Source organism: Nesoenas mayeri, assembly GCF_963082525.1.
Source record: "Nesoenas mayeri genome assembly, chromosome: 11".
Classification (NCBI taxonomy): domain Eukaryota; kingdom Metazoa; phylum Chordata; class Aves; order Columbiformes; family Columbidae; genus Nesoenas; species Nesoenas mayeri.
This window is the reverse complement of record NC_137563.1, coordinates 19,223,575-19,241,672: the sequence shown is the minus strand read 5'-3', so window position 1 is coordinate 19,241,672 and position 18,098 is coordinate 19,223,575. Positions and strand designations below refer to the sequence as shown.

General features: G+C 53.4%; 2 protein-coding genes across 2 annotated transcripts; one reads left to right on the top strand and one right to left on the bottom strand.

Annotated features, from left to right (window-relative positions):
• Nucleotides 1-3,637: 3,637 nt before the first annotated feature.
• LOC308044681 (cytochrome P450 1A5-like) lies at nucleotides 3,638-6,624 on the bottom strand (the record flags this gene model as incomplete). Its single annotated transcript, XM_080351539.1, has 6 exons — nucleotides 5,776-6,624; nucleotides 5,220-5,343; nucleotides 4,568-4,657; nucleotides 4,356-4,479; nucleotides 4,166-4,252; nucleotides 3,638-3,944 (listed from the first exon to the last, which is right to left on the bottom strand). Exons 1-6 carry the CDS (start codon nucleotides 6,619-6,621, stop codon nucleotides 3,638-3,640), a joined length of 1,578 nt encoding a protein of 525 aa, XP_080207665.1. The 5' UTR covers nucleotides 6,622-6,624.
• Nucleotides 6,625-12,340: 5,716 nt separating this feature from the next.
• Nucleotides 12,341-15,590, top strand: LOC308044642 (cytochrome P450 1A4-like; the record flags this gene model as incomplete). Its single annotated transcript, XM_080351440.1, has 6 exons — nucleotides 12,341-13,189; nucleotides 13,421-13,547; nucleotides 13,817-13,906; nucleotides 13,995-14,118; nucleotides 14,464-14,550; nucleotides 15,284-15,590. The coding sequence occupies exons 1-6, from the start codon at nucleotides 12,344-12,346 to the stop codon at nucleotides 15,588-15,590; spliced, it is 1,581 nt and encodes a 526-aa protein (XP_080207566.1). The 5' UTR covers nucleotides 12,341-12,343.
• Nucleotides 15,591-18,098: the final 2,508 nt, after the last annotated feature.

Here is an 18,098-nt window from a genome sequence, read left to right as displayed (position 1 = left end):
AACCATCTGCAAAGCAGCTCCTCCTGGGGTTCAAAGCATGGGGGACCCAAGCATTATCCCAAGAGTTGAGCTGCAAGGAGAAAGGTACGCTTGGGGCTTTCCTTCTCCATGGGAAGGAGCTCCCAAGGCCTGATGGTGCAGCGGGGCAAGCAGGACTCTGAGGCAAAGCCCACCAGACTGAGAGGATCGGGTCTCACCAGCTCAGAAGGAAGTGTCCCCAAAGCCACTGGCGGAAAGAAAGCACACATGGCTCAGAAATAGAATTTAAAGTGTGATTCAGAGCTTTATTGTAAGCTCTAGGGCATCAAGAGATGATATTTTTGATGCCAAGGGGCTGTCACGGGTGTTGGGGACAAGCAGCAAAAAGGAGACACCCAAGAGTTAATCCCTGTGGGGAGATGATTCCTGATAACAGATCTCACAGGGAGAATAAATAAACAGCCAAAGGAAAGAAGTTAGAAATACAGGATGCACTTTTAACAGGGAGGGTCAGTGAGTGTTGGAGCAAATCCCCTCTTCCTTCCATCCAGGAGGAAGAGCCACAAGTGATTCCTCTGGCCTGTTTTGGGGCTGGATATGGGCTTTTCTGATAAGGAGATGCCACCACCCCAAATGCTGGCACCATTCAGGTGTCTGGGCTCAAGGGAGGAGGTGTGCGGCTGCCTGGACCTTTCCCTGCAGGAATGAGGGGACTGGAAGCGTCCCTCAGCTTTGGAAGTGGAGCTGGAGCCCAGCTGCGTGGCTGCTCTGTTGAGTCATTTTAAAACCCCCAATAAAACCAGTTGGACATGAGGTGATAAAAGCTCCCCCAGCTTATCACAGTCCTGATTCCAGTAATGAAATTGTGGCACTTGCAAGCTACCTGGGGAGTAATTGGAGGGCTTAACTGAGGAAGATTGTTAGGTGAAATACAAAGATAGGGGAGCTGGAGTCCCTTACCTGCTGTAAGCACTTGGGGCTTTCATGACAATGATCGATGGATTCATTTATCAGGAAGCAATGGGGGAGAGGAGGAGTTGAAAAGCTGAGATCCTGCACCCCCAAAGGGAGCAGGATGTCCCCATCTCTTCCTCGCAGAGGGTCCCTGGGGGGGTGGATCTGGGGGTGCAGCTCTGAGCAAAGAGCAGTGCAGAGCTGGGCCACTTTGACTGATGCTTGGGCTGTGCTCGCCGCTCTCCTCCCTGCCTGTTGGGAGCTGCCAAGACGCCCGACAGAGAAAACCTCTGGTGAGGGACCCCACTCAGCTTTGATTTTCCAACCGTATTGTGCAGGAGAAGGTGGGATGCCCAAGTTTGGAGTCCAGGTGGCTGGGACTGAAGGGACAGTTTGACCGCGGTGTCCTCAGCAAGAAAGGGGGACCTGGGGTCACTAGGCTGTTGAATGGGTCAGCAGTGTCCCCAGGGGAGGCAATCAGCCCTTCGTAAATGCATCTTGGGAAGACCTTCCACCACCAAGGGGTTATTTCACCTCAGTAATGTTAATATTAATCTGCTTATCTGCCCCTGGGCTATAAAACTTTCATGTCCCCAGGGAAAAAAAAAATCCCACTGTTCTTTCCTTATATCCGCACTTGCTTATTGCGAACCTTATCAGCAAACACAGGCAGCCTTCAGGGCAAGAGAGTCACGCAATGGCTCCAGCAAAGTGGACCTCTGGTCCTACACTAGTGTTGGCATTGCATGTTCCTGCTGCAGCTGGAGTCACCGGGCCAAGTCCACGAAAGCTTCTCCGCCCCATGGGGTTGATGTAACACGCTGCTGCCGAGTCCCTGTCGGTCCCAGTGCTCTGGGTTAGGCACTGAGAGACGAAGATCCATGTATAGGATTATTCCACCTTCCCTGTGCAGTAAATGAATGCTGGCTTTGCGATGTCCCCTGTGGAAAGTTGGTTCATGACTCTGTTGCCTTGACCCATGGTCCTTGTCATAGGTAGTGGAGATGTTATTTGGCTGATGGACCTCTTGAGCTGTCCTAAACCATCCCTTCACTTTTCCTCCAAGGCCTCTGGTATACTGCAGCTCAAACCACGGTTTGGACCTCCTAGTCCTCAACCTCGCTTTTCCTACAATATTCAGATTATGACACTAAGCAGTGAAGGCAAAGCCAATGCGATATGGAGTGAAGCTCTTAGGGTGCTTCAGTTAGCTCAGGTGGGTCTGAGGCTGTGTCATCTCAGTGTTTCATCACAAATTGGTGACCAGGCAAGACCTAGACATACAAAAACAGTTACTCCTTTTCATTCAGGTTTGTTTAGCGGGTCTGAACACCTCCTTGCTCTAGCTGGAATCTCCCTGAAGTCTTGGGCAATCAATTCCCCCGTTTTCTTCCTTAACACTCTCTTTCTGCCTCTTCTTGGAAGTTTTTGTGCAACACATGATGAGTGATTGATATTTGGACCTGAAAGTTCTCATTGGTCAGGGTCTGGGGCTATGGCTGAGCAGATGCCACCCATGGGAACAGATTCAAGAGCAGTGCGTGTTGCACCAGATGGTTGTACTTGTTCCTGTATCATCGCTTGCCAGGTACCGGGTGGCTAATGTGGCTTTGCGTGCAAGTTGAAAAAAAGGAGGCACCTGGTTCTACTGGCATGGGTTGACTGGCAGCCAATGTAAACTCTTGGGTTTGAGTTAGAGAATGTCCTGTTCTCCTTGTGAAAACACCCTTGCTCCACTCTGGAATATCAGCAGCTTGACTTTCTCAGTATCAAGGGGTAAAAGTGTCCTTCCTTGTGGCCTTCAGGGCCAGCGTTGACTCTGGCGGATGAGGCTTCAGGTGGCTGAAGTCCTCCAGCACGCTGGGAGGCTTTCCTCCAGCTCACTTCATTTGGAGGATCCCTCTCATTTTTCTGAAGAAAGGAATCTGAGCAGCAGGAGAACCCCTGGTGCAAGGTTGACAGATTCTCAAAGAGGCTCCAAGCTGCTTTGAGCTCCTCTATGGACAAAGACAAATCTCTTCCAAATGGGATCTTACAGTGAGGTGACAAGTCAGCTAGGAAATCAAAAATAGAGCGTAGAAACAAGGGAATAGGCTGTCCTTAGAGGAGCTGGAGAAGTATCAGCATTTTTCTAAGATTTCCAAGATTTGGGTTTTTTTTTTCCCCTGCAAACACATCTTCAGTGAAGGTAAATTTCAACCAGGGAAAATTTATCCCCTGAATAGTTTGGAAATAGTGATACTGGCTGGACCTCAATAACATCATCCTCATCTCCACCCGAGCTTTGGGTATTGCTTCAGCCGAGATCTTAAACATCAATGGAGACCGTGGAAATACGGCATGGGTAGGCTGTCCTTCAGCTATCAAATGGTTCTAAAAGGATACAGCCCAGTACTATTCAGATGGTCTGGTTTGGGGTACATTCCCTTTGCTTTAGCAAAACACAGTTTGCACACCTCATAAATGTGCTTTTTGGTACTAAGACTAGATGTGGTGGAACATCCAACATTTGATGGAATATCCAAACCGCAGAAATGCTGGGAAAAGGCAAGAAATGCTACAAAGTGAACAAGCTAAGACTGGAGTTTCAAGGGCTTCAGTTTGTTATATCATCCCATAAAGTTGTACCAATCCCAGCTTTGCTTACAAAGATACCCAGGTCTTTTCCCCCTGGCGATATCCAGGCAATGGAGAAGCCCGCTGCTCAGCTCATGCTCTTCATGGGGAAGCGCAGCTTGACCTGGAAGTGCTCACATCTTTTGTGCTTCATGGACAATCCATAGAGCGGCGTCATGTCCACCTTCTTGCCGTCGCAGACACTGAACTCCAGCTGCTGCAGCAAGGTGGTCAGGAAAAGGAAGACCTGCCACCTAGCAATGGGTTCCCCAATACACTTCCTTTTCCCTAAGCCGAAAGCCTGCACTTTCTCCCCATCCACTTTTTTCACTTCGGTTCCTTCAGCATTGAGGAAACGCTCAGGGTTGAAGGTCTGTGGATCCTTCCAAAGTCTCCTGGAAGGGAAAATATCAGATGCTGAGATGGTGTCTTCTGGCCACAGGTGTAGCGGGGACATTGGCAGGTGGAGCTGTCAGTAAGGATATCCCTGAATTTAGTGTTTACGTCACCTGCCCCTTTTCTCTTAAAGCAGGTTGACCCCACTTCTGCTCCAGAAGATCACTGGTCAGGAAGGGGCCTGCCTGTTGCTGCAGGAGGTACCTCGGAAGGTACTTACTCGTCATGATTCACTTGCCACTGATTGATGAACACGCAGCGGTCCTTGGGGATGTAGTAGCCATTCAGCACCGTGTCCCTGGTTGTGCTGGAGAGAGAAAAGACTCTGAAGAGTCTGGAGGCAAAAAGGTTCTTCTGAATCCTTAGAGGGCTACTAGTTTGCTCCTGATGCTGCTGAAGTAAGGACTTACCTGTGCGGGATGGTGAAGGGCAGGAAGGAGGAGTGCCTGAACATCTCCAGGATAAAGGCTTCTGTGTAGGGCAGCGAGCCCCGGTCCGACAGCCGCGGTCTCCTCTCCCGGCCGATGCGCTGGTCTGCAGGACAGAGAGAGGGGAGAGTTGGTTGGGGTCAGCCCTCGCCAGAGAGGTTTTGGTCCCGGAGGCAGCAGGTTCATGGACTCACCTAGTTCATCCTGGATCTTCTTCTGGATGTTGGGGTATTTCACAAGATACATGAGGCTCCAGGATAAGGCGGTTGTCACACTGTCAAAGCCTGGTCAGAGAGGAAAACAAGTAGATGAAGTTTGTACAACATGCAGGGCACATGCCTTGACTTGCTGCCTAACCATCACATGAAGCAGGCTTGGGTAGCTAAGAAGGTGGAGGACATCTTGGCGCACAGTAAAACTTGGGTTTCTATCCAATTGGAGAAAACTTTGCTAAAATATTCTGCTCTCATGCACCCTGATCCACCCTTGGATTATGTCAGGTTTGTATAACTTCTCTGGAATTGAGGGAGTTTCCGCAGAGTAACTCAAAGATGAATCAGTCAGTAGACATCTCCCTCAAGCAGGAAAAGCCACACTGTTGTGTGAAGCTTGACTGAGCTATAAGCCGTGCCCTTCGCTTTTCCCTGGAGCCTCTTTCCAGAACTGACGGCCCATGCTGGTCTCCAGGGGTGTCCCTGGAAGGTCCAGGAAGACCAGTGAGCAGGAGAGCAAATGCTTAGAACCAAAGTGGCTGCCTGGTGTTGGACAAAGATGGGTGAGACAGGGCAGCATCATGAGGAGCCTGCAAAAATCTGCAGTAGCTGAGGGACCGATGGGAAAAGATACCTGCTCCAAAGAGGTCATTCACAAGGTTGATGATCTTCTCCTTAGGGATCTGCGTGGTAGCATTTGCTTCTTTTTTGTCTAGGCACTGCTGAATGAGGGAGTCAGTGATGTCTCGGACATTGTTCTGAGAGGAAGAGAAGACAAGTCATGGCAGCAGAACCATCAGAGGGATGGGTGTTACTGAGCAACAACTTGACGCTGAGGGAGCCCAGGTTCTTAAGAGGTCTGGAGAATATAATGTTTCAGCCCCCATTGTCCCTACTGTGTTTGTCATCTATGAAATGAGGAGATGGTTCTCCAGGGAAACTGTGTCACAGATCAGATGTTCAGTCATCAAACTGCCCCTATCACACAGGGCCATGGAGGAAGACTGCAGTACTGGGCTGCACATGGAGGGGCTACAAGTGGGTGACACTTCCACTGGAGTTCCTAAATGCAGCAATAGCTGCAAGAACACAGATTGACTCTTGGCTGCAAGAAAAGCAACTCACTAATAGAGAGGGGCAGAGAGCTGGAACACGTCTCTGGTGCAGATGAGGGACCAGCAAGCTCTTACCTTGTCATAGGTCTCAAAGTGCTCTTTGAGAATCTTCTGCAAGAAATCAATCATTCGCTTGTTGAAATCTTTAAATAAAGTCATGGCACGGCTGGGAAGGTACTGGAGCACGGGGATGAAGTCAGCAGGGTTGCCAGCAGCAGCCACATTGCCGAAGTCCTCGCTTTCATTCACTATTTTAAGCAGCTCTTGGTCATTGTGGTCATAGCGCTTGCCAAAGCACATGGCACAGATGATGTTGGCCACAGAGACCACTAGGTACCGAAAAGGGTCAAATCTCTTCTCCTCCTCCATCAGCTGCAGGAACTTGGTGATCACGTACTCGGCCTCCTTGGAGACGTGCTCCTCCAGGAGGCAGGTGGAAGAGGAGGTGGGGCTGGGGGCGATGGAGAAGGTCTTCAGGGCATTCTGGGCCAGCTTTCTGCGGGCTTTCCACACCTCCCCTGAGTCGGGGCTGAAGGTCAGGCTCTGGCCATCTGTGATGTGACGGAAGGTGTAGAGGTCAGGGCGTCCCATGAAGTCTTCTCCTTGCTTCACCAGCGCTTGCCTGATGGTGTCCAGCCCGCTCAGCACCAGGACGGGCCGAGTGCCGATCCTCACCTCCATCACATCCCCGTACTTCTTGCTCAGCCTGGTCAGAACCAGGTGTGGGTCCTTCCTCAGCTCCAGCATGTTGCCCAGGATGGGGATGCCTCTGGGTCCGGGGGGGCTCTTCAGCCCCTGGGGCACGTGCTGCCGGAGGGACTGGGTGAGCAGGAAGACCAGGCAGAAGACGGCAGCCATGAGGACAACCTCAGTGGCCGAGATAACGCCTTGGCTTCCCACCAGCGACATCACAGCCTTCATTGCTGCTGGTGTGCAGGAACCCTACAGGAGTTAACCAGAAGAGCCAGGATTAGCGAAAGGTTGAGTCCTGCAGATGTTCCTGGTGGGAAGAAAAGGCTCCAAGCACCCTTAAGTAGTTCATGGGGACGGAGCTGCCTGTGCAGCACTTTGGGGGTTTCAAGGAACAACAGTTGGAGACCTACATAGACTCCAAACATACCCACTGCTTAAGGGGGACCTCAGAATCCCCCAGACCTCTAAGTGAACCCCTTCCCCTGCAGAAGACCCCAGTACCCTCTTGCACAAGCATGGCTCCTTCCCAGGGGAGACAGTCCATTTGCAACAAGATACAGAAAACTGCAGCTCAGAAAAGAGCAGGGAGGCAGGTGGGGTGGAACAACAACTCCTCAACGAAGCTGGCCCCATCTGCACCAAAACGGTGAAGTTTTATGGCCAGCAGTCTGGATTTGCTGGGTGGCCACCAGTGCGTGGGGGCACGGGGAGCAGGGGTGCCACAGGACACACAGCTCATTGGTGGACAGCAGGGAGAGCCTGGTGCATTAATTTCTCCTTCAGACTCAAATATGACCTTCCCGGTCCTATATCCATGTTCAAAAACAAAACAGACACAGGTTGTCTCCTACCTTGAGGTCCTTGGGGTAGACAGGGTTGGGTTTTCTGCCAGTGGATCCCGGCAAAGATGGGCAGAAGGTGTCTGGCCCAGGGAGCAGAGGGGACCCTCTTTTGCTGCCTGGACCTTCTTCTTCTGTCTCCTGGACCCTCCTGTCCAGCCAGCTGGAAGGCTGTGGCTTTATATGTGCTCCTTTCATGCCACGGTCATGTGCTTATCTTGGGGGATCATAGCACAAGTACACTGGGGAATAGGTATCCATTAACAAACTAGGCTGACCCCAGCTGGAGCCAGTCCAAGAAACCCAGGCAGCTATGTCCTCAGCTCCAACTTTGAATTCTGACAGGGCTGCCCAGGATGGGGAGGCAGAAGGAGGTCCCTAAGCCCAGCCCTGGGGAGGACAGGGGAGATGGTCTCAGCCTCGCTGCTCAGTGGGTGCCATCATTTCCCCCAAGGCTCATCCTTGGACTGTTCCTAGCACCCACTTGTCACCTCCATGGCCACTCTGGAGGAGGTGGGAGCTGCAGGCTCCACCGCTTCCAGCACCAAGGGGATGTGTTTGCAGCAAGGCATCTGCTCCCACAGTCCTCTCCGTCCCTGGGAAATCATGTGGCAGGTCCCTGTGCCTCAGGATTGGTGGTGGCAGGACCTTCTGGCCCAGTGGCAGAGCCAAGCTCAGGTTAACGATTGCCCAGGCTTGCGTGAGAAGGTATCTGGCTCACTTCCCCCAGCTCCTCCGTGGCAAACAGGCAGTGAGGGTGAGGAGTGGCGGGGCCGAGGGGAGGAGGAGAGCCAGAGAGATAGAAGAGGTGAAAGGAACAGCACGGGGCAAGGCTGAGGCAGTTCATCCTCCTGAAAACATGGTGTGACACCCGGCAGGAGATGCAGGAGTGAGTGGGGCTGCTGCTTGAGCTGGGGCAAAATTCAGGGCTTTGGGAAGTGCAGCCGGGATGGGCTGGAGGAGCAGGAATGAGCCAGAGCTTTGGGGTTTGGCCCTAGGTTTTATTCAGTCTTTGAAAAGTACAGTGGGAATTTGGCCCAGGTAAAAGCTGAACTAATATTTAATAAAGGCTTTCAACATCTGGTTTAATCAGACTCATTAATAGCAATGACACCGTTCATTAATGCTTGGCAAGAACAGTTACAAAACCCTGGATGCTAATATTCGTCCTGCTAATTGCCAGACACCTCACAGCCCTACCAGCCCCAGCTTTGCCTGGCGATGCCTACTGGCGAGGAAGACTCTGGGGACCACTTCTGGGAAGGTGGGCCGGCATTTCACAGGAGTGGGGTGATGCAGGGCTGGATCCGGGTGGTGTCTCCCATCCCCATGGAGGCTGGGACACAGACTGACTCCCACCAGGCAGCATTTTGGACCTATGTGGCCACGCACTGGATGGGTAATGCACACCAGCCTCTCTATAATATCCCAAAGTGCTGGGAGATGTTGGGGAGGGTCCTGGGGCCACACCAGAACCCCCAGAGGGGTGCACAGGACCCACTTGCCCCGCTTCCACCCCCCTACACCCACTTCCCACTCCCCCCAGCCTCCTCTGTGCTTGCTGCCAAGCCCTGCAAGGGCAGGGTGCCTCCTGATGATGAGAACAGCGTTAAGAGTTGCTGCCTTGCGTGCCAGGCAGCCTCACGCCCCAAACACATCCTCACCCAGCGCTCGGCTCCCACCCCGGCCACCGCCCCTCCCTGAGCCCTTGGCTCCCGCAGCTGGCCCGGAGCGGGGGGGCAACCGGTGGGTCCCCTGCCCTTGGTGAGGTGGGCACACACATGCAAGGGATGCACCTTGCTCCCCTGTGTGTGTGGCAGAGGATCCCGGCTGCATGCGGGTGTGTTAGTGTATACGGTCGTGCCAGCATGTGTGTGTGCAAGGATATACGTGAGCAAGAGGACGACAGTGCCTGCAGGCGTGTGCACATGTGGCAGAGCACGTGTGTACATCAGCACGTGCAAATACGTCCACGCAAGAGCATGAATGTGCTGTGTATTTGTGGGCAAGTAAGCTATTTATGCATATATAAGAAAATATAGTGTGTTCGTGTGCATTGCACCAGGTGTGTGTTAAAATGCAACTTTGTACGCTGCAGGCAAGCATGAATACACTTCAGCTCTGTCTGTGCAACATGCGTGCATAGTCTGTATGTGCAGCAACGCGCCCGTATAGGTGCACATATAGATGGGGTGAATGCACATACACCAGCCTCACACACAGCAGGAGGGACGTGGGTTCACTGGGAGCCGCGGGTGCCTGCGTGTGTTTTATGAGGTGCGGCAGCGTGTGCATGTGGTGTGTGGACACATCTCTGCCTGGGGTTTAGGGACACATCAGTGTGTCCCACATGGTCCGTGTGTCCTGAGCAGCCCCTCTCCCGAGCCGCGGGGAAAGTCAGTGTGGAGGGCATTTGCATTCCTGCGATAGACAGCCCTGACTGGGACCATCGGAGCAGCCAGGGGCTCTGTTAATTGTCCCCTGGATCCTGAAGGGCACATTCCAGGTGGCATAACTGACACCCCTGCTTTGGACTGTGGGAAACCACCCTCTGTCCCCCTCCCCATGGTGGGAGATGGCTGGGATGTCTGGGTCCTGTCAAGGGGAACACAGGTAGCGGGTGGGCTGCTGTTCTGTTGCAGGTGATGGCAGCATTCCGTGGCCGAGGGGACCAAGCTGATGGTGTCCCAGTGCTGGGGAGCTCCCCAGCCACCAGCCAGCCCCGGGGGGCTGATCCTGAGTGGCTCTGGCGCCGCCTTGACCCCGGGCCAGGCTCCTGGACGTGGGGCCACCGCCCTGGTCCTTTAAAAGTAATTTCCCCCCCACCCACCCATAGCGTGACTGCAAATGACCGGGGCGGTCCTCCCGGCTCTCTCCAGATCCCCTTCGCATGCGATGTCCCCAGTGCCACCTCTGGGATCCCCCAGTGTGGCGGGACCCTCTGGCCTCTCTCCCATTCTGCTGTGGCCAGGCTGAGGACAAGGATGTGGGTGGATGGGAGGAGATTTAGGGGTTGTTTGGTCCCCCTTGTCCTCCCTGAAGGACAGGTCCTGACCTGTCACCTCATGGGGACATTGAATGAGGGGGCTGGAGTTGCAAGCTCTGCCTGAGATCCTCCTTGGTCCCTTGAGCATCCCCCTCGACGTACCCTCCATCTTTGGCTGCACTCCCTGTCCCATTCCCGCATCACCTCACCCCCTGGCCACTGTGTCCCCAAGGACAAGAGGTGACAGAGGGCACAGCCACTTCTCACGCGAACCTGGACAATCTTTAACCAGGCAGGGGCAGCAAGGGCTGTGACCCCCAGGGCTCCCCTGCTGCCCCCTTCCCCACCGGGAGTGGACCGGGGCAGTGGGCCAGCAGAGTGGTCCCGCAGCGAGATAGGGGACACGGGGATCAGGTGACCCCCCGGCTCTCCCCCCTCTGCTTTACCAGGGAGCACCGGTGCTGGGACGGTCAAATCCCCCCGCCGGCCGGCGGGACGGGACGGGTGTGATCGCGGTGCTGAGGGCGGTCCACACTCACCGCTGCGTGTTCGCGGAGACCCGGGGATGGTGAATCCCCCCTCCCGCCCGGCACCGCGCACACCGGGGCGGTTTTCCCACGCTCCCGCTCGCCCCGCGGCTCCGGACATCGGCGACATCGCGGGGCTGCGGCCACCGGCGGGGAGCGCGGGGCTGGATGGGGCCCGGTGCCCGCAGCGAGGGCTGGGGGTGTGTGAGGGGGGAGCGGCGGAGCCGGGGGGGGGCCGGGGGACGAATCGGGGCGCGGGACCGGCGCCTTTAAGATCCTACCGGTAGCGTGACTGGAGTGACCGGGGCGGCGCGGGTTGCCCAAACATCCCGCCCGCTTCGCACGCGATGTCCCCCCCGGTCTGGAACCCACAGGCGGCACCGGCACCCCCTGCCCGACCCGTCGGGACCCCCCTCCCCATAGCCTCCCCACCCGGGACCTACACCCCACGCGTGGGGAGGCTGAGCGGTCCCTCTCCTGTCATCGCGGGGAGGGGGGTGGAGGGTGTGCAGGGGGGGGTCCGGATGAGTTTTGTAGGAGTTTGGACACACGTCAGCTTTGATTAGACTTTGGTCACGTGACGGGAGGTTGCCGGTCCAATCAGGGCGAGCGACGATGCATATAAAGCAGGAGCGAGGGGCCAGCGGGTACCTGTCGGGAGGATCGGGCCCCCAGCCGCACTGCTCCCCAGGTGAGTAACCACCTTCCTCTTTGCCTGCGAGACACGGCTCCCTGCCCGGAGGATGGAGAGATGTGGGGAGAGGGTCCCACATCCCCCCAGGTACCCTCGAGGGATGGAAAGCTGGGGGGTTCCCTGCTGTGGGGTGTCTCCCCTCTCTGCACCCCAAATCTCACATAGAAGCCTTCCTGGAGCTGTCAGAAGATGATTTCTGGGGATAATCTTTCCCCCACAGCTCCTCTCACCCTTGGGTGGCCACGTTCTGGGGGAGGGTCCCAGCCAGGTGGCACCTACTGAGGGGTCCCAGCAACCCCCCATGCTTCTCAGCCCTGGGCCCTAGTGGGGTGTAGCATGCTGCCAAATGTGAGGGGAGGTGGAATTTCACACCCAGCCTCTTCCAGCCCCTTGCCTTGGAGTTTTCTGAGGGATTTCTGACAGAGCTGGGTGCCCACAGGCTGCCAGCCCCATTCTGTAGCCACAGTTAGCTTTCACGGCCATCGATCTTTGGGAGGATATGTGGCAATGCCGTATTTACTTTGCTGCTGAGCAGTGACCCAGCGTGAGCCACCAAATGACTCAAATAAGGAGGATTCAGTTCTGCTATAGTCAAGCACTCTGGAAAAGATTTTGCAGCATCAAAGAGAGATCCTGTAGTTAAACGACCATGTTTCCTACACCTGGTACAGAGAGAAAAAGCCATGGGATGTGGTTCTTTCACTCCTGGCTAACAAAGAGAAATGGCTTTAAAGCAGTTTCCTAAAGTGCAGAAAAAAGTGCAGCTACTCATCAGGACTTAAGCCCAGCTTTCCTGCTTGTGGTCACTACTAAGAGTTTCTCACACTAGAGATGCTGCATGGACCTTCCCTCCTTCATAATGTCTCTTTGGTTTATTACTAAGGTTTTCCATATACCAGCAACGATGAAGGCTGTGATGTCGCTGGTGGGAAGCCAAGGCGTTATCTCGGCCACTGAGGTTGTCCTCATGGCTGCCGTCTTCTGCCTGGTCTTCCTGTTCATCCAGTCCCTCCGGCAGCACGTGCCCCAGGGGCTGAAGAGCCCCCCCGGACCCAGAGGCATCCCCATCCTGGGCAATGTGCTGGAGCTGAGGAAGGACCCACACCTGGTTCTGACCAGGCTGAGCAAGAACTATGGGGATGTGATGGAGGTGAGGATCGGCACTCGGCCCGTCCTGGTGCTGAGCGGGCTGGACACCATCAGGCAAGCGCTGGTGAAGCAAGGAGAAGACTTCATGGGGCGCCCTGACCTCTACAGCTTCCAATACATCTCAAATGGCCAGAGCCTGACCTTCAGCCCCGACTCAGGGGAGGTGTGGAAAGCCCTCAGAAAGCTGGCTCAGAATGCCCTGAAGACCTTCTCCAGCACCCCCAGCCCCACCTCCTCTTCCACCTGCCTCCTGGAGGAGCATGTCTCCAAGGAAGCTGAGTACCTGGTCACCAAGTTTCTGCAGCTGATGGAGGAGGAGAAGAGATTTGACCCTTTTCAGTACCTGGTGGTCTCTGTGGCCAACGTCATCTGTGCCATGTGCTTTGGCAAGCGCTATGACCACAATGACCAAGAGCTGCTCAAGGTGGTGAACTTCGGTAACGAATTTGGGGAGGTGGCTGGTTCTGGCAACCCTGCTGACTTCATCCCTGTGCTCCGGTATCTTCCCAACCGTGCCATGAAGCTCTTTAAGGACGTCAACAGGCGCTTTGGCATCTTTGTGGAGAAAATTGTCCAAGAGCATTACATCGGCTTTGATAAGGTAAGAGCTTGGGTGCTCTTGGATGTGGGCAGAGATGCTTACAACTGGCTGCCTGCCTGGCAATGGGGGCAGAGCATATTCCCTTTCCCCCTCCCATCTGCCCAGGAAAGCTCCTTGGAGCTTTCAAACCTGCAGTTAATCACCCACAGGAGCCACCAATGGCTGGGGGAGGAGATGTTTCCCCAGCCTTGGATGTCCATGATGTCCCTGACCCAATGGCTCTGTCCCCAGGGGCACATTCGGGACATCACGGACTCGCTGATCGAGCGCTGCCAGGAGAAGAGCGGAGGGGAGGACGCCTGCATCCCGATCTCCAATGAGAAGATCATCGGCATTGTCAGTGACCTCTTTGGGGCAGGTGGGAACATTTCTGAGGGTAAATTCTCTGTTGGGAGGCTGGGTGGGGGAGCCGGGGCTGTGGAGGTGAGACCTTGGCCATGTTTAAGGGTTTGGAGCTGCTGCTGGGCTCATGGGCGCTCTCCTGAGCAGTGACCAGAGCAGATGGCTTTTCAGTGGGAGCTGTCAGGGAACTGCTCTCGATGGCAAACATCTAGAGTGATGGGGTCTGTAAATATTTGCTTGCCTGTCACCTTCTGGTAACTAAATGTCTTTTTCATGGCTATTCAGGCTTCGACACAGTGACAACCGCCTTATCTTGGAGCCTCATGTATGTTGCCTTGTACCCTGACATCCAGAAGAAGATCCAGGATGAACTAGGTGAGTCCATGGACCTGCTGCCACCGGGACCAAAACCTCTCTGGCGAGGGCTGACCCCAACCAACTCTCCCCTCTCTCTGTCCTGCAGACCAGCACATCGGCCGGGAGAGGAGACCGCGGCTGTCGGACCGGGGCTCGCTGCCCTACACAGAAGCCTTTATCCTGGAGATGTTCAGGCACTCCTCCTTCCTGCCCTTCACCATTCCGCACAGGTATGGACTCGGGATGCTGACACCTTATTTAGGGGCTTTTTTTTTTGGAGTCGTTCACTGGGAGGTGCCATTTAGGCAGATAATTGCCTGGGAATTGATCCCTGCTATGCAGAAATATTCTGGTGCACAGCCTGAATCACTGGTGTTAAAAGCTCCCCGTGGCTTTCATGCTCACCAGCAGTGCTGTTTAGTCTCCCAAATACAAACTGGGCTATCTCCTAGCCAGCCCTAAGAGTACAAACAGGGCTGAAATGAAAGACCCCTAGGACTTGCCAAGCTTTTCTTTGCCATGAAGCTGCAGGTCTCCTCTTAACTTCTCTTCCCCTCCCCCCGTACCTCTTTCAGTACGACAAAAGCGACGGTGCTGAATGGTTATTACATCCCCAAGGGTACCTGCGTGTTTATCAACCAGTGGCAAGTGAATCACGATGAGTGAGTACACCAAATCCCCTGTGCTTATCCAGGCTGCTGTGGCTTTGCTTAGCATGAACATCACTTTGATCCTTTAGAGCAACATGCCAAATGCTGAATAGCTCATGAAGGCAGGAAAAGGCAGATGGGACCAAAAATTATGTAGGTTTGATGCTGAGACTTTCGTACCCCAATAGTCCAGCAGAGCAGAAATATTACGATGTTCCTTCTGCTCCTGCGTATGCTGGTAAGCATGGAGGAACAGTCTTTCTCAAAACAGAGGGGATTCCTCAAATCCGAGCAGAACTCCTCAGCTAAGGCACCAGAAAATGCCGCAGGGCACCTTTCAGCAGCCAGGCTGGGAAGTTTTGCTGGGAGGATTCAAGGTGGGAAAACCCTTACATCTCCATCCTTCCTTTTTAAGAGGTGCTGGCTGATCTCTGTGCACCAATCTGCTTTTTCTCCTTTTGGCTGACACTGCAGTACCTCTTGTTATCCCATGTTGAATTAAATCCGTCCCCAGTATCTGCACAGCAAACACAATTGGAGTTTGAAATAGAGAATTCAATAGACAGGACTGATGAGGTCCATCATGTGGTTGGCATTTTAGATCAGGGATAGAGGTTGCCAAAGCTTTTGGATGGTGAAAAGAGAAAGCAACGCAATGCTTCTCTCTGCGAGGAGTTTTTTGACTGCTGACTCCATTGCCACGGGTGAAAACAGCTCCCTCAGCTCTGTCTCCTTTCTGCTCCAGGAAGCTTTGGAAGGACCCTTCAGCCTTCAACCCCGAGCGGTTCCTCAATGCTGCAGGCACCGAAATAAACAGGATGGAGAGTGACAAAGTGTTGACTTTTGGCTTGGGGAAGAGGCGCTGCATTGGGGAGTCCATCGGCCGGTGGGAGGTGTTCCTCTTCTTGACCATCTTGTTACAGAATCTGGAGTTCAGCCTCCGCCCCGGCGAGGAGGTGGACATCACTCCTCAGTACGGACTGACCATGAAATACAAGAAATGTGAGAGCTTCCAGATTAAGAAGCGTTTCCCCATGGAAAACTCTCCATAAGCTGCAGGAGGAAGCATTGTTTTGCAGAAGAAAGCCAGCGCTTGGAGTCGGATGCTCAGCCTGTGTTGCTGCACTGGAGGCTTGTTCGTCTCATGCAAATGCAAGCAGGGAGGGATAAACCCGGCTTTGTTAGCCCCTCCCGCCCCCAACCAGCTCCATTTCCTTTGCCTGCAGAAAATCTCAGCCTGGGGATTGCAGCCCTGCGGTGGGGAGGAGGATGGTTGGGGCTGGGAGCAGTGGGGGGGATGCTGGAGGGCTCTGGGGGCAATGCGTCGCCCAGACTCCCCCCACAACACCCAGCCCCAGCTAAACTCCCTGAATATAAATTAATGAAATGAATGCTGAGCATTTCTACAAACCCTTAGTGTCAGCCTGCTAGAGAAAAAAAATAAATCTCTATAGCCATAAGTAGTGCTGTTCACAAATGGAGATATTTTTAATGAACTCCTAACAAGAAGCCTCCTGGAAAATATCAAAGGAGAATAAGGGACAAGAAGCAGCAAGAGGGACAGCAGAACACTTCTGGCTTTCAGACTGTATTTGCCGCTTTCTCTTATTTACTAGTATTTCTTTTTAGCAAGTCTATATTCAGACTAACAGAAGGAGCGAAGGTTTGAGAAGTGCAGGAGATGCACTGCCTGATGTCACACTCCGCCTTAGCCAGCACCAAGGTGCATTCTCATGGCAAACAGAGCAGCGATTCCTGTTTGGTTGTACTTCTGTAAAGTGCACCTGTATGCTGGGATATAAACTGCGAAGTATTTCTAACCCAATAAATACTTAAGTGAAAGTTTCTTGAGTTTCTTGCTGGTTTTATTCCACTGGGAAGATATTTTTGAAGGAAAAACAAACAAAACCAACAACAAATCCCAAAACCAAACACATCTTTTTTTTTTTTTTAATCCTTAAAAGTCTGAATTGATTATGTTTGATTTGGATTTCTCCTATAGGAACATGAGCTGGTTGTTCTGTTTCCATTGGCGCTGTGACACCAGTGGTATTACAGGGAGATTTTAGTCTTCAGAGGTGCTGGCTTTCTATATAGAGAAGCTAAAAGCTCAGCTGGGATTTATGGAGAGCCAAAGCCAAGCTCTGGTTCAGTTCAGGATCTCACTAAAAATCAGGAGTAGCCCTTCTGTCCCTGAAAAAAATGAATTAATAGCTCAAAACCAGTATTTTACAGCTCTCAGGGAATCGATCCACAGGGAGATGCTTCGTTTCCCCAGCTCAGAGCACAGTTCTTTCTGAGGCTTTGCCTAACTTCCTTTTAAAAAAGTCGATAAACATGAAATTGCCACGCAAATAATATAAGAGTTTATTGAAAATTGGGGTCTGTGTTTAGCTGAAGCGACATCCCTGCGGGGTCAGCCCTCTGGGGTTTCTAGCTCAGGGGGGTAGGAAACTGTTCCTTTTTCACGTTTTCACAGGGCACAAATATTTACCCAAGCCATCAAATGGGGGTATAATGTTAGGAATCTGGGCAAAATTCAGTCTCCTGCTGAAAAGTGTGGTTGTCCCCAAATCCGTGCTCTGGGATGCTCTGTGGTGTGAACTACCCTTGTCCCACACAGGGATAAAAACAAAATAAGCACAGAAAGGTTAATATTTGACTCTATCCATCACTGGAACATAAAGGACAGATGAATATCTCAGCATCTTTTTTAATGCTCACCCATAAATTGCCGCCCATTGTATAATACCACGGGGTTATTTTTAATTGTGTGCCTGTGCTGTGGAAAGGCTGGAAGAGCCTCCCACCGTGACCTCGCTCACCTTTGCAGTATTGTTACTGGCCACTGTTGTAATGATTTGGTTTTTAATTGGTGTCCCCAGCAGAGCCAGACGGGAAGGTCAGCGGCCGCACGGATCCACCACCCCAGCCACTCCTTCCTCCCGGTAACGAGCAAAACAGCTTCTGGCTTTGGAGAGGGGAGAAGCAGATTTTAACGGAGCTGAGGAGAGAGCGGGAGATGAGAGTGTCTGTGTCACTGCCGGTGAGTTGATGGGGAGGTGACAAGGGTGTGATGGAGGTAACAGATGTGTAACAGAGGTGACGGAGGTGCCATGGAAGAGTGACAGAGCTGATGGAGGTGTGAAGGAGGTGGCAGGGGTGTGACGGAGGTGATGGAGGAGTGACCGAGGTGATGGAAGTGTGATGGAGGTGATGGAGGAGAGATGGAGCTCACAGAGATCTGACAGAGGTGATGGAGGTGCGATGGAGAAGTGATGGAGGTCACAGAGATGTGACAGAGGTGATGAAGGAGTGACAGAGGTGATGGAGGGGTGACAGACGTGATGGAGGTGTAATGGAGGTGTGACAGCGATGTGACAGGTGATGGAGGACAGGTGGCCGCGGTGACGGGGGTGATGGAGCCATGACAAGGACGCACGGCAGCAGCACTACAGCTGTGCCGGAGGTGATGCGGTGGGTATGTGACAGGACGTGTGCCAGCAGTACCGGCCTCGCCGTCGGTGACACTGACGGCACCGGACCTCGGTACCCGCTCA